This window comes from Rhagoletis pomonella, unplaced genomic scaffold (assembly GCF_013731165.1).
Source record: "Rhagoletis pomonella isolate Grant_MI unplaced genomic scaffold, Rhpom_1.0 Rhpom_scaffold_00002, whole genome shotgun sequence".
NCBI lineage: Eukaryota > Metazoa > Arthropoda > Insecta > Diptera > Tephritidae > Rhagoletis > Rhagoletis pomonella.
Genome location: NW_023458556.1, coordinates 73,650,347 through 73,671,206, shown reverse-complemented (window position 1 = coordinate 73,671,206; position 20,860 = coordinate 73,650,347). Strand labels below are relative to the sequence as shown.

The 20,860-nt window shown below is 33.9% G+C and overlaps 1 protein-coding gene and 1 long non-coding RNA gene across 3 annotated transcripts in view; both read right to left on the bottom strand.

The window, feature by feature from the left end:
• The window catches only part of LOC118734051 (fizzy-related protein homolog), a 194,590-nt gene continuing 173,730 nt past the window's right edge, over positions 1–20,860 (bottom strand). For both annotated transcript variants that reach the window (XM_036463746.1, XM_036463747.1), the window contains 4 exons: positions 4,473–4,583; positions 4,277–4,399; positions 3,976–4,110; positions 1–3,913 (listed from right to left, as the gene is read on the bottom strand). In XM_036463746.1, coding sequence (XP_036319639.1) covers positions 3,221–3,913; positions 3,976–4,110; positions 4,277–4,399; positions 4,473–4,583 — 1,062 coding nt within the window. In that variant the 3' untranslated portion in view covers positions 1–3,220. The remainder of the gene's footprint in view (positions 3,914–3,975; positions 4,111–4,276; positions 4,400–4,472; positions 4,584–20,860) is intronic.
• On the bottom strand, positions 8,602–10,403 carry LOC118734052. Its single transcript, XR_004992324.1, has 5 exons — positions 9,567–10,403; positions 9,427–9,492; positions 9,126–9,363; positions 8,956–9,062; positions 8,602–8,840 (listed from the first exon to the last, which is right to left on the bottom strand). It is a non-coding gene; the product is annotated as an uncharacterized LOC118734052 (long non-coding RNA).

Here is a 20,860-nt window from a genome sequence, read left to right as displayed (position 1 = left end):
TGGAATGTATTGATACACATTTGTTTTAAAATTTATTTTTATCCAATTAAGTATTAAAATTATTACAATTATAAATCCAGCTCAATAATTCAAAATATCGTACATCTTTAAGCATGTACAAAATTATTACATACACACATGTGACTAAATTCCAGGTAAAACCTGTGTATATACAAAATATAAAATTACATTTGTAAGTTTTCAAAATAATAACTAAAATAATGAATTAAGAAGTGGGGGTGAGTTTATCCCAATTAATTTGAAAATGGATTGTATTACATACGGATGGATGGGATTCAAGGTTAATGATGGGATTCAAGGTGAATGATTTCAACTATATTTTTGTAGAATTTGCTAAATATAATTAAAACGCCTTGTTGTTTTATATAAACTAGCAATATTAAATTAAAACAAAAATAGAGTAATGTATTAGCGAAAGATTGTAAAAAATATAATGTGACCTTTAAATAATGTCAATACATTTTTTAAGAGTTCAAATAAAATAAGATGAACAAAAGGTGTTAAGAAAAAACAGAACAAAAACAAATATAAATTATATTTGCCAAATATTTCTTTTAGTCACAATTCTTTGCAGTCACAAATGTAAATTTTCTTCTTTTTTTTGAAGTTGCATGGTATGCAATTAAGTTTGAAATAATGAAAATTGAAAGTTGTAAGTAATTTACTTATGTATGTAGTAGGTAGTCGATTAAATATAAAGCAATTGTTCCAAAAACTCATATTACTTACATTGCTGAATATCTGAATATAGGTAGATAGTGGAACGAAGTATTTCATGTATTTATTAGATAATTGAAATACTTTATTAGCAAGTATTTTTAATGATGTTTAAGCACTCTTAGCAAATAAATGTATTTAATTATCTTTTTGGCTCACATATTCCAAGCATCTTGAAATATTGGCTTTTTAATCAACAAATTAGTTTTTATTTACTTTATTTTATTGGATAAGTGTTCTAAATAAAGGAATCATTTTTACTTGCAATTTTAAGTTATCAGTGCGTTTGCATGCTTACACGCGAGACCACACCAGAGCATCTCAAAAGCGGCTTTTTAACAAATGAAATCCTCACTTTATGACGACTAATTTAGTACAAAATAAAATATTTAGGAATATGGTTTCGTAAAATGCCTATATATAGTATTGCAAAAAGCAAAGTTGTATCATTTGTCAAAAGAGAGAACAACTCAACGTGTGCCATAAACTTACGATTTTTATAAATATTTAGTTACATATTTACATACATTAGTATATATGTATGTAGTACATATATCATGAGATGACAAAAAAACTCTCAACACTCACAGTATGAATGAGTTTTACCTTCTGTCAACCTTCTGTAATGGCGAATGCATTTCTTCACGACTTGACAAACAAAGGCTATCTCAGCTAAACGCCGTACATTTTTGTGTGGATAAACAAGTACATGGCTTCTTTCCGGTTTCCTTCTTTTAGAGAATTTACTACCTCAATGAAAATACCATAAGCCTCAAATAAACATACTCCTACATCGTGTTTAACGAAAATTTCCTTGGTGATGTAATGCAATTTGCTAATCTGAATTAGTACAAAGTTATATATTAAAGATTGCACGCTTTTAAGTTGCTATAAATGCTTTTACTTCTTTCCTTACGCAAAATTTTATAGAACAATGACAATTTATGAAAATTACAATTTCGTTTTACATATCGACACTTCCAAACCATACCATACTAAGTCACCTTAGACTTAGCATAGTATGGTTTGGAGGTGTCGATATGTAGTCGAATATGTGTATTTTTTAGGGCATACCAAACAATTTGCATATCCATATGCAGTACGTAAACTGATTTTTAAATCTGATTAAAGCAACTAATTTTTGTTACATAGTTTTGTGGAGCCCTGCACTACTATTACCAAATGAAGCAATGTTCATAATAATAACACTTTTAGATATAACTATTTGGAGAAAATAACAGGCAATGTGGCATTTGTTTCAAATGAAGCAAGTCACTTCGGCTCCAGTTTTAGGTAATTTTGACAAGTTTCGTCTAATTTATTTTATTACATAATCCGATTAATCATAGCAAATTGTTTGAACGAGAAATAGTAATAAAGATCCTAACTAACATCTACAATTTATGTAATGATAAATAGTATTATGAAAATTCGACTTTAAAAATAATGAAGTTGAAAACTTGTATTATTTTTGAAATGGACTTTCATTACTACATATTTTGAGGGAGTATATTGTTTTATGCACACACATACATAAAGACATATAGCTCATTTACAAAAAACGGTCATATCGACTTACGCACGCCGGGAAATGAAAATGCGTATTCTCTTCACACGCGAAAAGTACACAAGATTTTGCAATTTACGCACAGTACCAAGCATGTTATAGCGAGTATTTTTGCTAACATATCGAGGGCTTATATTCAATACCCTCTATCTGCAATTTTCACAAAAACTACTTTGTGATGTTAGAACCCATCTGGGACTTACCTGTTATCACTGAAGTTAATTCTGACTTTACAATTTAATAGAAATTCTTCTGTCAAGCCTTATACAAGGTCAGCATTAACATCACCGATGACAGTTAAGTCTTAGGTGCATGTTCATATCAGAATCTCATTTTTGTGAAAAGTTCAGATAGAGGGTATTGAATATAAGTCCTCGATATGCTAAAACAATCCGTTTTACGAGTTGGGGCAGTATATTAGTAAATTAGCTATATGTACTTACATATCTAATGGCGTTTTCTTTCTCGAAATAATTTTGCATTTATCCTGCCCTGCGCCAGGGTTGTCAAGTTTTCGTGTTCTTTTCTCAGCATGTTCACATGTTTATTGTGTGCTCTTTCTTTAAAATGTTGCACTCTGATAATGTTGCCATATACGAAAGTGACATTTTTTCAAGAAAAGAAAACGCCATTAGAGTATTCGCACATTTTGATATGGAATGTGAAAATGACTTGCTCCATTTTATAAACAAGCTGCACTAAGCCATCTAATTTGATACTCCGTAATACCGAATTTTGTCATTAAAATTAAATTAAAAATCGGAAGAAGATGCCCTATGTTTTAAAAATTTATTTTGAATTTCGACAGTCACTTTTGAATGGTGCTATTTTGACGCAGCAGCCTAGGCCCATTATGTTGTAGTTGTCCATGTTATAAGGTTTTTTAAGCAGTGCAATTGTTCACTCGAATGGTGCTTATCTAATATTGGTAAATAGGTTCAGTACGGATTTGTTCTCTTTTTGACTGCGTGCTTTACTAAATACATTCCAAAAGCGTAGAGTTTCATCACCAGCTCCTGTTACTATTGCCTCTCCATCCGGACTTAATGCCAAGTAAAGCACGCGATACGAGTGTCCAGTTAGCTTTGCCACTTGTGTCAGAGAAGGATATTTCCATACCAATATTTGATTTTGAGAGTAACCGTGTGTGGATACCAACTCAGACGAGTGTTTCGACCAAGCCAAATTGCACACTTGTGAACCGGTGTCGACGCACTGCATCGGCTGACCTGTTAGGGTATTCCAAAAGCGAATGCAACGATCGGCAGTGCCACCACCACTTGCCAATAAACCATGATGATGTGGGGACCAGGCAATGGCTTTTACCGCTGCAGTATGTTCTGTATACGATTGTACTGGATTAAGGGAATGCTGATTCCACACATATAGGCGATTGTCGTTACCGCCACTCGCTAGGTACTGATTGTCGGGTGACCATTTAAGGCCGCAAACCTCTTGTCGGTGGCCTGCCAAACGACGTTCTGATTGTTGCGCTGGTGTGCGGGTATCCCTCTGTATAATCAAACGATCACGTGAACCACTCGACAAAATTTCACCATTCCACGCTAATGCACCTACACGTGCTGAGTGACCAGTCAATTTATTAATCTAGAAATGAGGAGGCTCATTTAAATGTAAACAAATCCAAAAAGGCATATTGCAATACTTACTTGTTTACTTGCAGCCACATCCCAAACTGTGACGAAGCCGTGATGTGTACCAACTGCCACTAAATTGCCGCGCTCATTCCATGACACCGATGTTACGGTATTCGAATCCGTGTTAAGGTCGCATAGGCGAGTTACCTGTAAATTGAAAATTCAAATTAATTTGGTTGATTGAAAACGAACATATAGGAGCCAAAGATTTTTAAACGATTGCAGACAAACAAAAGCAAAATTTCAATGTTACTACAACATAAGACCTGTAATATTTGCTAATATTCGTGGCAATAATAATTATCATTCACACCTGACTAGTACATGCGCTCCACAAATAAACGCAACTGCCTAAACCGACAGCAAGCACATTTTGCGATGACCAATCGACCAAATTCAAGTAAAAGTCATCTTGAAGTTCGGGAGCGTCTAACACCTGTTAAAGAGGAAAGAATGTGTATTTTAGTTAAAAAAGTGAACTGTTTATTTGTACTTTATCATTTATGTACCTTAAATGGTATCCGAGATATTTTTCTAGTTGCTTTCCGCGGCGATCGCAGTAGTTTTTGGCTTTTCGTACTGACTGGTGAAAGCGAATATGGGCACTGTTCATTGAAATCCTGTAAAGAAAATAAATAAACGCAAATAAAATCAATTGTTATTGAAATCAGCTTTAGAAATTAGTAGTTCTCTAATAGGCTTCGCAAATAAATAAAACGTTACAGTTATTTTTTCAGAGTCAAGGAGTTGCACAGATAGCATGTAGCGATTCAAGTCATTGGCTCAAGTAATTTCGTATTAGTAAGCTTAGGCAATTAGCAAGGAAGTGTGAAAATATGGCGGTATTGGCCAAAGGCTGCTGTTTAGAGGAAACATAGTTTGGGCACCCGTGGCTTGCATGGCGATAAAGAAAAAAACGAAAACCGAGTCGAGTATTGATAAATGGTATGCCTTTTTGCCTACAAAACATGCGTGGCGATTGACAAAAACTCCAACATTCACGGAATTTAGTGGGACTCCGATTTTTTTTTCCGGAATATACACAATATGTGTAATAAGATTAAAAAATAAAAAGGGTGGTATTAAGCGATTGAGATCATTAAAAAATTCATGTTTATGTATAATATTTGTTATAACAAGTTACACTAAATTTTTTGTTTACACTAAAGCTGATGCCCGATAAAACTTTGTGGCTTTGCGTGACATTTATAATTTTGCCAGCAAAGCGCCAGACGCAAAAGGTATGCCATAATAAAGTGACAGGTAACAAGATCAACGGAAATAAGGTCAATTGACTTTGTTTCCCACCCTGGTTCGAAATAAAGTCAATTGACATTATTACCTTTTCAAAAGCGAAATAAAGTCAATAAAAATTTAGAAATAAAGTCATTGACGCTATTTCCTCATTCAAATGGAAATAGCGTCAACAATGCTTAAAGTATGACGATTCATAGAAAAAAATGTTGTTCTTACAATACAATAAGTGTTGTTTTTTAATAGATGAAAAAGGTTATTGCGAAATCCTCAGTGTGGTGCTATTAATCCACACACAATCATGAACTACCACCAATTTATTTTATTAAAAAATTTAAAATTACGCATATAGTAAAACACGATGCGAAAAACCAAACGCAAAACGCAGCTGGAATACAAGAAATATTTGAAGAAAGAGTGTAGAAACGATCCAGAACTTGCAAAACATGTTTCGTTTCCACAAAAATAAAGCGAACACTATTAAATTGAAGAAACAGTCCATGTCCAAAAACCCCGGAGGAACACTGAAAGAATTCTGTGTTTTAAATTAGCATATTTTGAACGAATTCGGAATGTCTAAGGTGGAAAAAAGACCAACCTTTCTATAAGGAAACAATTATAGAAAAGGAATTTTCTTACACTGTATTCATGTCTCCGCCAGCAATTTGTGACGACATCGTTTAAAAGCAGCTAAGGAGAACGACGACACTATTTATTAGATGGCACATTCAAGCCAATGTGCCAAAATGCGGGTATAAAAAATTATTGATGATTTAATATCGGAACCGAGATCATGTAAGTTAATTGATAGGTTTTCACACACTTTTGAAACACATATTATATGCCTTTTTACTGCAGACAAATTGTTGCTAAAACGCAGCAGAAATCTTCCAATAACTTACAAATAAAAAAATGTGAAAAATCGAGGGCTTAAATTTATTAATACCCTCTATCTGCAATTTGCACAAAAACTAATTTGTGATTTTAGAAACCATCTGGGACTTATTACCTGTCATCACTGATATATTACTTCTGATTTCCAATTTATTTATTTTATGGCGGCGTAGAGTGACGTGGTGTGGCGCGCCGGTCGCGCGGGGTACGCGAAGCTAAGTAAATTTAATGTTTGAAAGAGCAATATGTCAATGGATTTTATTTCGCTTTCAAGAAGGTAATAATGTCAATTGACTTTATTTCGCACCAGGGTGGTCCAATTTTAAAAATTTTCAGCCATTAGGTATGTTGTATCAAGACCAACAACCGTGCCAAGTTTGGGAGAAATTGATGGAGCGGTTCCAAAGATATACACGTGTAATCATAAATGGGCGTGGCTACGCCCATTTTTCAAAAATTTATAATATTCTTATTTTTCGCCTAAAAATGATTGTAAATATCAATTTTAAGTGAATAAGCTTCAGTATTTAGTTACTAAAATATCGCAGTTTTCGTATTTCTGAATACTACCGTTATATGGGAGGTAGGTGTGGTTATTGTCCAATTTTTCCTATTTTCATTACCGTCCGTCCCACACCGAAAAGAAGTACACATACCAAGATTCGTTAAGATATCTCAATTTTTAATCGAGTTATCGTGTGCATAGACGGACGGACAGACAGACAGTCACCGCTTAATCGATTTCTTGTATATCTATCTCGATTCGTTTTGCCTATTACAAACAACCGGTATGTGAACAAAGTTATAATACCCTTGTGCACATGTGCGCTCGGGTATAAAAATTTTAGCTTGAAAAACATTGTAAATATAATAAAAACCAATCACCAATCAAATTTTTGACCGCCAGTATATGTATGTATTAGGGCATTCAATCCCGGGATTCAGAATTCCGGGATCCCGGACACTTCCCCGTGTCCCGAAATCCCGGGATTACAGCTCCGGGATCCCGAGATTTTTACTAAGTCATTTACGGAATAAAAGAGATGTTGAAACCGAAAAAATTAATTCATTTGACTTGAAAAATGAGATATACAGAACACCAAAATTTTGATTCAAAGTGAACTTGAGCCATTTGCACTCGGACGTGAATTTCTGAACCTGCCTGAATAACTGTAATTGTTCAAACATTTTGTGCACGAACTGTGTAATAACGAAAAATCTGGTAGCAATAGAAAACACGACAAGATTTTATAGTGTGGAAGGTTTGTTCCTCATTTTATTTTGTTGGCGTTTTGTGGAAAATGAATTTCTGAAGATATTAGTAAAAGAGGTTTTTACAATTAATATAGATATTTAGGAATACTATAAAAATATTTAGACATTAAATTACGGACTATTTTACTAAGGTGCATTATGCTTCCTGTAAGACCAAACACGGGGACAACGAATCTGTGTGGTTTAAAAAAGGCGAACCTACTATTAAATGCAAAAGTTGTGATGAAGTTGAAATCCCGAAAAATCTCGGGATCCTGGGATTAGAATTTTTTCATCCCGAAATCCCGGGAATGCTAAAATGCTTCGGGATTGAATTCCCTAGTATGTATACATAGTATATTAATAATAGTAAATACATATATTTTTTTGACTTGGGTACTGGTGTTTTCATAGTGTTTTTTTCAAATGCATTAGCCTTTGTACTGTTGATCATACGCTGCAGTCAAATGTACTAGTTGTAAACTACCTCACAACTAGTATGAACCGCATGCCCAACTAGTCAGCCAACTATCTTTTTTCCATACAAGCAACTGGTATTTTTAACATGGGGATGTCCTACGAGATGGCAATTGTCAGATTTCGATTAGAAATATTTCAGTCTCATACTAGTTCAAAAAAGACAGAAACATACTAGTCGAATTATGGACCAAATATACCAGTCTCATACTAGTTCAAAATAGACAGAAACATACTAGTCCAATTATGGACAAAATATACCAGTGTCTCACTAGTTCAAAATAGACAGGAGCATACTAGTCCAATTATGGACCAAATAAACCAGTCTCATACTAGTTAAAAATAGACAGGATCATACTAGTCCAATTATGGACCAAATATACCAATCTCATAGCAGTTCAAAATACTCAAACAAATTCTAGGCCAATTATAGACCAAAACCAATAGCTTGGGAGTTAAAAAATAAAATACATTCATGAATATACAATAAAAAAAACTTTTGATTAAGTATAATTTAATATATTACACATTTTTATTTAGCAACCATAGATTTGCCAATAATTAGTGTTGAATTTTTTAAGTATTATTAATTGAAAAGAAAAATAAATATGTACATAAATATTTCAAACTTTCGAAGATAAATTAAAATGCATTTTTCATTAAATATTATTAAAAGAAAAGCATTCAGCTACAATAAATACTATATCTTTTATCTTTTCTAATAACATTAAATATGGAAAAGAAAGCATCTTGGTTGAAAATAAAATAAACACTATAGTTAATTTTTGAATAAACTTAAATAAAAATAAAAGTTTTGATTAAATCAAACTAAATTCATTTACTTGCTAAATATTCTTAATTGTAATCTGTAGTTTGGCTTGTTGATTGCGCAGCTTTGTCTGAACTTCGTTTTTGGAACTCTCGCTTCTTGTGCAGCTGCATTGCCTTCCTGAGTTGCACATCAGGCTCATCACAACTCGTTATGCTATTTATCGATTCTACGAAGAAAAAATAATAAATTAAAAAATTAATATCTTAATGCAATTTGTTAAAAATAAAAAAAATAATAGTAATAATTAATAATAAATTAAAAAATAATATAATGCTATTTACCCAACAAGGCTGAGTAAAATATTATATGCCATTATTATTTCGGTTGTCAACACATAGGTTAAATTTTTCATCACCGAATGGTTAAATAATGTCCTCATAGTGGTAATCTGCCAAATATATTAATTATTATAACGTCTAGCATTATAACTATTTACAATGTTAGTACTTACAAACAAATGGGTGTTTTCGGGAACAGTTTTTGATTCAATTGTCTGTAGGCCCTCAGTGTTTTTTATTGGAAAATATTGCTTTACCGAAATAAGTACGTTGTCTTGCCGTACTAACTTTTCCAATAGAATCTTTTGATGAGCAAGTGCAGACATCACAGCATCATTTTGAGTAGATACGGTTTATAAAATATGAAAAAATTCTTACAATTAAATTCTTTTTTTAAATTTTCCACGGTTTCTGAAAAAAAACAATAATGAATGGTTTGATAAACATATTTTGTATCTAAGTAAATTAATTTACCTTGCAAAGTTTTCAGTCCCTCCACTAAGGATGTACAACTCTCGCATGCTGGAACTGGTTTCTTATCTACATAGAATAGAACAATTGTAATTTTTGTAGTTTATATCTATAGTATATATTATTATTAATATAAAACTTACACGGTGTTGCTATGTTTTCCGAATCTGCTAAAACTATTCTCTTGATTTTCTTTGACATTGCGTATTTCAACCGCGTTGACTTTTTTGAAAAGTTGTTAAAAAGTGTGATTTATTTACAGATTTACAAATTTATTTATTTACAGATTTTGTTATTTACAGATTAATTAATAGCACCCATGCAAAAGTGGCAGAAGTAGCATACTGTCATCATAACGAAGACCCATTAACTTACATTCTATTTTTTCTATAGGATAATAAACTTACGTACTATCTAATGAGCAATCAGCTGTACATATACCCAATGTAAACGAATCGACCGGTTCACAAAAAAAAGCTTCTTCAATTTGTAATTTTTTTCCCTATAACAAATTTTTTGTCTTCAGAAAATCTTTGAATTTCTATTGGTTCATAAGGATTAATAAGGCAATAGCTGTCAGGTTGTTTTGAACACAATATACAATCCTGGAAATAAAAACATAAACCTTTGATTTTTAATTCTTTAAACCCATTGGGTTTATCTTTTCTGAGCAAGCGTTCTTCTGCTATTTGATTTACTAGTTGTTGGAGTATGTGAGTCGGTTTTTTAACATAGTTTTTCAGAGTCTGTAGATAATTTTCGAAATCTTACGCCGAAAAGCTTGAAAATGAACCTATTGATTTTAAGCTTTCTGTTATGTGAACTAAATTGTGTACGTTGTATGTCAAACTGTAATTTCCGAAAATTGTAGAAAAGTTTTGAACAAACAACGATAGCAAATTTTCAGCAGTACCTAAATTGTTCATATATGATTTTGGACAAAATAGCATCCTACTATTATATATCGATTACTTTCTCAATTCCTTGAAGTAATTTCAAATGTAGTTGATTTTTTTTTAATTCCATTACAAGGAATTTCATATTGTAATTGAAATAAATTACGTGCTAGTAATGTAATTTTTTTTCCAATTCCTTTGAAAGGAATTGAAAATGTAATTGATTTTTTTTTCAATTCCATTACCTGGAATTGTAAGAGTACTTTAGTTTTTTCAATTACTCAAAGGAATTGTAAAAGTAATCGATAAACTGAAAGTTCATTCACGAATGTAACATGTGGAATTTTTGTTGTGGTCAAAGATTAAAATCGAAAGCACACATTGGACATCTTCTATGAATATCTATATATATATATATATATATATAAATGTTGTGTTCTTATGTCACGGTCATCAAAACTCGAGAACGGCTGAACCGTTTTGAATATTTTTTTTTATAGTATTCGGTATAATACCAGAACTAATGATATCGCAAACATTTGGAGGGTTGCTACCTATTTTAAAATTGTTTAACCCAATTATATTGATAAAATTAATGAATACGGGTATCAAATTAAAGAGGTTTAAGAAACACAACTGTTGGAAATATTTTTAAGGGGGCTGCCACCCATTTGGAAATTGTAACTCAGTTAAATTGATAAAGTAAATGAAATATTGCCATGTGGGTTTCAAACTAAAGAGTTTTCAAAAGGCTTAAAGTCGAAAATATTTTAAAGGAGGGTTGCCACCTGTTAAAAAATGTAGCGCAATTTAATTGATAAACTAATTGATATATTACAATATAGATATTAAATTAAAAAGGTTTAAGAAAGATAACTTCTAGAAATAGTTTTGAGTAAAATTGCCACCTCTTTGCAAACTTAAACTCGGTTATTTTGATAAAGTAAATGAAATACTGCATTTTGGGAATCAAACTAACGAGTTTTAAGAAGGCTTACTGCCGAAAATATGTTGGAGGAGGGTTGCCACCTGTTTGAAAATTTAAGTTAACTTAATTGATCTAGGTATCAAATTAAAGAGGCTTAAAAAAGAAGACTTTCAAAAATACTTTCGAGGGGTATTTGAAAATTTTAGCTCAGTTAAATTGATAAAATAAAGAATATTTTATATCTTTTTAAGTATCTTTAGTTAAGATTTGGGAATTATATAAAGAAATTTTCAAAATTTTCAGATACAATTACAATATAAAATACAAATGACCCGTTTTAATAAACCTTCCCGGTTTTTTCTGCCTTCAGTGGATCAAGAAATAAAAAACCTACCCTTTACTGCAACAACAGCGCACAAGCTCTTCAAAAACCACGGCAAAAACCCACCCTAATTGCCTGTTCAACTGCAACCTTTGCGGACGTTTGTACAAGACACTTACAACCTTTCAGTGTAAATGTACAATATATTTTAAATTTTTGTTGATCACTCGGGAAAAATATTTTAAATCATGCTAGTTTAATTTTAGCATTTTTTTTATTTTTATGTTAAAGTTTGAATTTTTTCATTCGCAATGCAAACTTAAAATGAAAATAACTTGACTAAATGACCTTATCTAAAAAAACGGTATACAGATCCGTAACATACTACTTAAAACTAATTATACGTGTCTCGGCGTTTTTTTGTGTCATTTTAGCGTCGTTACAGTGTTATCATCAAAATTTAGCCATAGCAATACAATTTGTTTATAAAACTCTTAGGAGGTAGGATCTCCAGTCCGACAGGGCTCGTGATTCAAGCGGACTCTATCCTCATTTGTAACGCAGGATACCAGTAAGAGTATTTCAAAGGCCCCAGAAGACACGCCATTTTGGGTAGAATTAAGGGTACCATAATATACACAATTAAGTCAGTGCATTTTTATAGATACGCAGGGATTAGTCCAAGAGAACAGCAGTGCCCAAGGCAGCAACAGTCCGGGCGGGTTATGTCTGCTTCGACATTTATGGGTCTCATCTGCCGCGAAGCGCGTTCGCGGTAGGATCTGGAAAATTTAACCGTTACCCTATAAACTGAACATCTACAGTTTAAGTTATTCAGTTTTCTTAAAGTCCAATTAGTAATACTATTTAGGTATAAGTTATTTATTCAAAGCAGTAAGCAACCAAGAAATTTAACAAAGCTATTGCAATTCAACAGTAAAATTTTTTTTTATACATTTTTCGATTACCTTTTAAATTACTATGAGGAATGGAATTCGAAAAAAAATCAATTACATTTTCAATTCCTTTCAAAGGAATTGGAAAAAAATTACATTTTCAATTCCTTTCAAAGGAATTGAAAAAAAAATTACATTACTAGCACGTAATTTATTCCAATTACAATATGAAATTCCTTGTAATGGAATTAAGGAAAAAAAACCATTCCATTTGAAATTACTTTAAGGAATTGAAAAAGTAATCGATTCCTTTGCTGTGAACTGAAGGAATTTAATCCTTATTACAATTACTGAGGAATGTAATTGTAATGTAATTGCATTTACCCAGCTTTGATTGTTATAAATGAACTGAAAATGTTGTTAGTTGAAATTTGCATTCTCTCTGAAAAAAGATTAACTTAAAATTCACCGAAATAGGTTTAAGTCGAAATGATGCGGTAATCAATCAGTTTTTCACGTTTTCTTAAAAATGGGTTTTTTTGAGTTAATGCACTGTACATACATATTTAAGCTCCGGGGAAAAATTGAAATTGTTTCTTTTGACTTGGTCTGATGAATTGTAAACATATGTATGTACATATTTAATTTAATGATACTAGTTTGGTCCCCTTCGTCCATAAGTGATACGCAAGAAAATAATGTTTTTGAGCCATTAAAAGTACTTACCAAAACTGAATTTTAAAATATCCCACATTGTTATCAAACTACAAAAGGATATGCAAAACTATAGGGGTTAGATCAAACTGACCTCGCACAACTCAAAAAAGTCAATAGGAATATCAGCTGGGAATTTACGCATACATGGACGTACTACATGTACATACATATCGTCGTTTAAAGTACAAAACCGCGTATCGTCATTCTGCAAAACCGCGTAACTGACATTTGCTGCCAAAAATTGGATTTGCTCACACAAGCTCTTGGCTCAATCCTTATCCATTCGTCCTGAAATACACTAAGCAGAAATGGGATTGCTTTATAAAAAAGAGAACCATTTTGATATATAAGTGTTTTATTCTCTAGAAAGTAATTTATGTAACCTCACATACGCGGTTTTGCATTATCTTGATACGCGGTTTTGTACTTTAAACGACGATATGCATATCGCATGAGTTCAATTAAGTCTACGCTTTTTTATAGAAATCAACTAATGCTTTTAGCGTGTCGATTGTATGAATAATTGAAAGGCGTCATGCCCTTCAACAAAATACTGCCTTACCTGTGCACATAAATGTGTATCTACCCAGTAGCGAAAATGGTCACCGGTGACATCGTCACTAATGAGAATTTAGTGACATCGTCGCACTTGCTGTGAATCCTAAACGATACATAGCTGACAATGACATTGGTGACAATGTCATGCAGGTGTACTCCTATCAAAGACTTATAACAGACAATGTTTTGCAACGGTGATTTATAAAAAGTCCATTTCAGGATAATGTCGCTTGAACGTCATCAATGATCACTGTATGACAAAGTCATGCAGAGGGCATCAACGACCAAATTACATTTTCTCTGAAAACGTCGTGAACGACTTCCAGATAAACGGAGCACAAAGTCATTTAAGAAGTAACACAGCCGTACAATAAACTTAAGTGACTCATGCATGACATTCGCTACGGGGTACATATGTATTTAGGTTTGTATTTATGTACATATCGTCCTTTAAAGTACGAAACCGCGTGTCGTCGTTCTGCAAAACCGCGTAACAAACATTTTTTGCCAAAAATTGGATTTGCTGACACAAGCTAGCTCACGCCTTATCCATTCGTCCTGAAATATACTAGCCTGAAATGCGATTGCTTTATAAAAAAGAGACCATTTTGAAATATGAGTGTCTTTACTCTCTAGAAATAAATTTATGCAACCTCACATACGCGGTTTTGCATTATCTTGATACGCGGTTTTGCATTTTGTTGATACGCGGTTTTGTACTTTAAGTGTGCACGAGTAAGCAGTATATAAATGCCTGGTAGGTACATGTGTATAAATATTTGTACACGTACATACATATATGGCATTGCCGAACGGAATCTGTGTCATTGTGCAAAAATGCAAATAACTGATTGGATTCAATTCAATGTGCATACTTCAAGTAGTTAAACAGCCGCATAAAAAGCGGTACTCATAGATACATTTGCATAGACATACATACATATGTTCAAATGGGGCGGTCCATTTTTTTTTTTTCAGCCACCCCCCATAACGTAAGAATGTCGAAAATAAGACGTGTATATTCATTAAGTATCAAATCAGGACCGTGCGGCTGAAAACATCATTTGTTTGACAAGGTGTGTGAGAGCTCCGTTGGTTCAAAACCGCTGCCAAACAAATGATTGTGTACCACTCAGAATTGACCGTTGTGCGTTCCTCTAGCGGTACTATAGCCACATGACCCGATATTGCGAATAATGCCGCCTCTTGCGCTAAAACTCTTGTTTTTTTATTTTTACTTTCTAATTTTTAAAGATCCATACAGCTGATTTGGCTTTTTTACTCATACGCTTATATCTGTTGACGAGCTCTAACAATACACGCTGAGTGCAAACCAAACGAATTGTTTGTTCTTTTGCTCACTTTCAGTGCCCAGCTCAACCCAAAATCAAAAAATAAAAAACAAAACAGTGTTTTCTATTAGCAGTCGACCCTTGGCAGGCAATGGCAAACCTCCGCGTGTATTCTGCCATGGAAAAATAAAATTGCCGTTCTGAGTCGGCAGATATCGCACAAAAATCTACCACAAATTATGGTGAGATAAGCGCACAAGATGTAATACTTGTATTATTTAATAACTGTACCTTAGCCAAAGCCAGCCGAAATTTCCTAGGTTTATGCAAAGTTTTAAGAAAAATCGAACAATTTATAAGACCCCAAAAAAGTGATTTCATCGCCAAACTAAAATTGCAATATTTTGTTTCAAACACGCTTAACATCTACTTACTCGTTGCTTTAGCCTTCATACCAACTCTTTTTTAATAAGGTGTTCTAATATTTTTATAACAGTTATTCAACTTTACACTTTATGTCTCCCGCTCAATCCAATTTTCAGTTGTACAAAAATAAGTAGAATTTAACTGCTGATTGCTTACTACATTATAACTTAAAAAAAAAAGTTACCTTTCCTAAGTTTGACTGTATTATATAAGATATAGCAACAAGAAAAAAGTTAGGTATGTTAACTCATGTAAAAATTTTGTTTTGGCCAGAAAATCACGCAAATTCAATGCAATGCTATTGAATTTGACCTAAACACGACCACTAGATGACCTGGAAGAATCAAGGGATCCCCATATTCGGATTCAACGACAACAGTAACCTATGTATCAGGCAGGTTCTGTAATTCCCTTACGAGTGAATTTCAACCCCTGTCAATTTGAATTCAAAGAGAATTTTTTAGATATTGAATAAATTTGTTTCCTATTTGAATTTCAAATGACATTATGGAGGTTAACGGACCTCGGATTCGAGTTCAGCAAGTTGAAAACCCAACACATATGAATTTCTGGTTTATTCAATGAATCTTTCGCTATTTGGCCTTCAAACCCGACCTCGAACCCGGCGCGATGGAGGTTCGGATTCGTATTCAGCGCGTCTAATAACATAGTGATATAGAGGTTTGGTTCAATATGCAGAAACTATTTTCTTGTAAACCTGTATTATCCTTCTGCGCACAGCATTGATGTTCTCTGGCACACAAATCCATATTGGACGTCCTTCTCGATGTTCATCGCCGAGTCATGTACGACCCGCTTGAGCGCGCATTATACCATTTATAAATACTGGGGCTTGATGGTGTTTCTTCACCATAATCCGAAACAAGTTCATCGATGCACTGTTTTTGTGTTAATCGAAAGTTCCAACGAAAACCGTTTTATTACAAGCTTTTATTTAACTTGTTTAACATCTTGATGACGTAGATGGCTCAATTTTTGGAGTTGCCAGATTATAAAAATACACTATTTTAGTCAAAAATACATCAAGTTTTATTTCAAATATGTGTAACCGTGATATTTACCGTTTGACAATTTGCGTTGAAGTTTGTGCTTTTTTCTGAGTCTTTGAGTTTATTTAAATTATTAAAAATTTAAGTGCGCTGTTTTTGATTGCAAAAATTACACCGAAAAAGGTAATTTCGGTTTTACCAATGTTATGAACGCTTTTTATTTAAGAATGCGCCAGTGCGTTCTGCTCACTTTCAAGAATAACATCACCAGCAAATTTCAATAAGCATTCGATTTACATTTCATTTGTCACTATTGTACGAATATTATTATGTTAATCCAGTTTAACGTCAAGTTATAACATTTTATGTTGTTATAATAAGCTTTACCACGATTTTATATAAAAAATGCCCACTTGATTAGGATTCCTGAAACATGATACACGGAAACTATATTTTCTGCGTTTTGTGTACTCCCCTTTTTCGTAAAATATTTCAGCCAATCGGAACTCACTTCGCAACTACGTCATTGAAGGAAAACAAATTTTTTACAGCACCATGTATTAACCTTCTATTTTATGAACCTTGGTTTGATTGGGCTAATTTTAAACCCGATGAGCTAGGGACTTGCAATTTCAAACTTATCTCAGAACACGATGACAATGCAATATGAAAGATGAATTAATCCGCAGGTGACCGTATTTATAGCCCGATTCGGTTTATATTTGAAATGTATATTACCTACATGAAAGGAAATAACTCCTAAAAAAATGTATCCGGTAGGTAGCGCGGGGTCGATATATATCGAAAACCTGCATCTATGGTTTCATTTAGTTTATATTTATGAGAAATATATTTCTTCCATGAAAAGGAAAACTCAACAAAAATGTTTGCCGGTAGTTGGCGCAGGAGTCGAAATCTATAGTTTACTCATATTTATGGCCCGGTTTGGTTCATATTTAGAAAGCTTGTTTTAAAGTTTTTTTAGTATTAACTTTTTTATTTTAAATATATTTTTTTCTACTCTCATTACTATGGACAAGTTATAAATACTTGCATAAAGAATATATCTGTAGTGGATAATAAATTTTCCAATTATGATTTATATGCAAAACATCCTCCAAAAAAATTTTTATGGTAGCGCTTCTGAGCAACATAAAAAATTAGGAGTTTTCATTCCGAAGGAAAAGCAACCAAACCAAAAACATTCTCATTATTTGAATTTAATTAATGGGGTTAAGCACATTAAACCAATGAAAGTTTGTACGGATACTACTTGAATTCGCCATCGTCATCCACTTGTTTTCAGAAAATATTACTGAGTAAAAAGGTTTTATACTATCTAGATAAGATAAGAACATATTCGGATATTGTCTGAACGACAATGAGTGCGTTTGTCGGCTCAGCAGTCAAAAGCAATTGTTTACGAATGATTATGCATTCGAATATGCATAAGTATATGTGTAAGTAGGTACATATGTAGGCAACTGAGATAACAGCTGAACAGGGTGGAGTTCATATACCAATAACATACTACAAAAAATAACTGTTCAGATAACACATGCCGAGTTTTACATAAAAGTACAATATGTTTGTTCAGCACTTGTTGCGAAATTCTTATAACTTTTCAATAAACGTATTATGATGATACAACCGCGAGTTATGCGGTGTTTACATGAGGCGATTTTATAGGGCAACTTTTAGTTAGCCTGGTGTGAACGGCCTTTTAACTAAGCGCTTCCAATTAAGTTAGGGCAGCCATCTACTAAGCATTTAAAAAATTAAGTTATGATGAAACGAAAAGGAATTTGGGTGTGGTTTTAGTGGTTTTTCTGTTCGGTATTAGAATGATGTAATCAACTGACAAATTAAAGCCCGAAATCGTATGTCAAAAGCAAAAAGCATAAGACAAGTCGCATTTTTTTTAACATGTATATATGTATAGACAAGCGGGCATTATTTATGTTACTTAAAGTTCACGCCTGTTCAGGAACTTTTGTAAATGATCTTGAGTCATTGCAGTTGGAAACTTGTGCAGTATTTTTTTTTGTAAAACACTAATAAAATATGCGGCTATGCATTTGGAATACTTTTGCAAATATGCATCCCTAAAGTCCATTGCATATGTTGCACTGCCGTGTTTCGACACTCCCTTACAAGGTTGCGTTTACGAAGGACGGAGAAAGGGAAACAAATGAAACCCCTTGTTGCGAAAATGGTAGTAGAAAAGTACGCAAAGTAGGCAATTAGTAGTGAAATTCCTTTTATAAATGCTAATGTACTTGCAGGAAATATTAAGAAATCTACGTGAATAATGTAATTTATGTGCTATTTAGCGGCATAAAAACGGCAAAGGGGCTCAAAATTAAAATAAAACTACTATGAAGTTTATGTAAACATCGAATTAAAAAAAAATTATGTTTTCATCTGTTAAATGTTCATTATATGCATTTGAAAATAAACATATTGTACAAAACGTATACATACTTGTAAGCGGTGCGGGAGAGACAACTGTTAGTTTATCGAACCTTTAATTATTGAATCATGAGGTGCTATCATCAGATTACATAAGCACAAACAAGATGCATCACCAAGCGAAAAAAGGATTAAAACGTGAAAATCGGGACAAAATGTGAGCGGATGAAATCACAAACATTTTGGATTATATCCAGAGAGCTTCAAAAAATGTAGGTAACAAATAAAATATGTGGCGGTGGCTGTGTTCTTTCAAAATATATTACCAAATATCAAATAATTTTCTCCGCTAATCAGCGGTGAATTGAATGGTTTGCAACAAGTGTGGTAAATGCAACCAAAGTAGTCTCTCCAGATTAGTGCGAAATATTTGATATTGCACAAATTTGCAAGACTAAATGTTCAAGATAGGAAGCGAGGTAAATTTCACTTAGGACAAGTAAACATTATTTATGAGTGTCGAATCTAATGTGACCAACTATTTAATAGCTCAAAGAAGTACGGGTTAGGTTGGGTTAGGTTAACGCCACGAGCCGAATACCAAATTTCGAATGCGGCTAATTTCGATCCCTGAGAGTTCAGTGTTAGTTCAGAAGAGCGAGCCAAAATGCTCCCATCTTAGCCTCGCGAAGGTTGGACAGTCTAAAAGAAAGTGTGGAGATGATTCCACTTCATCTTCCTTTTGACAGCTGATACAAAAGGGATCGGTTGAAATTCCTATTCTCACCGAGTGAATATCAATCGCACAATGGCCTGTCAGAACCTCCATCACTATCTCTTGAGAGGTAACGTGGTATTCGGCACCTTTAAGGGGTAACGATGGGGTCGTTACTTGCGCTGCAAAAAGTATTTTAAAGTGCCTTATAAAAACATTTGCTTCTCTTCCTCTTTTATGTCACAAAAGGAGCATCGCTTTCTTTTGTCCATTTTATTAGGTATTTAGTTAAAGTATGCAATTTCATTATTGCGAGTATGAAGTATACGTTTTAGTCTAGTCGCCGAGCTCACACTAGGCCCAACCATCCAAGATTGTATCGCAGGAGGACAGAGGCGTCCCTAGTTGCTCCTTATCTGGGATAACGTTTTAAGGGTGCCTTCCCAACGCCAGGTCATCAGCCACGCAGTTTTCCGCGATGTCACTTTGACCCGGCACCTAAACTAGAAGAAGTACCTAAGAAGTACTCTGAAGCGATGGATAAAGAAGTCAGATATTCCTTTACCGATTTCTAACGCACCATCACACCCTTTAGCAGTGAGTCTACCGCTTCGTTTATTGCAGCTATTTCCACCTGAAAGACAATGCAGAAGTTCGGAATCCCGCCCTACCCAGCCCTCTCTTGTGGGAATATAGGTAGAGAAGGAGCTTCTGGGAGGCATTTCGGAGGCGCTGCAATCTATGTGTTCAGGGCGAAGTCAAAGCCCCCCAGAACTTTAGAGTGTTACCACCCGGTTTCCCTTAGCCTAATAGCAGTTCGTGCTGCTACAATTCTATCTGCAATATCCTCAGGCGCCGTGTTCAAAATGACGTTAAGCGTAGGTGTGGTTCCTAATGCTTCACTGATTCGTAATTTACAAGTGTAGCTTTTTCTCGCTGGCTCTACTAGACAACGGCTCGGTGAAAGAAGATAAGTTTAAATCTGGTTCCATAGAGCTAATGAATTACTTTGCGCGAGAGACCTTACCTTTTACCGATAGCTCCTCTACAGCAGTACAAGACAATGGAGGTATACGCCGCCGAGCCACGCCGCCGCCACCGCCGTTATTTGTCATTCCTCACGCGCCGCCGCCGAGTTAAGAAAATATCGGCGCGGCGGCGGCGGCGTTCGGCGCCTAAGGAATTTTGTACAAAATTTTCATAATGTATGTACATCATTTAAAGGAGTTGATTTTGCACAATTTGGGCCACTGGAAAAGAATATG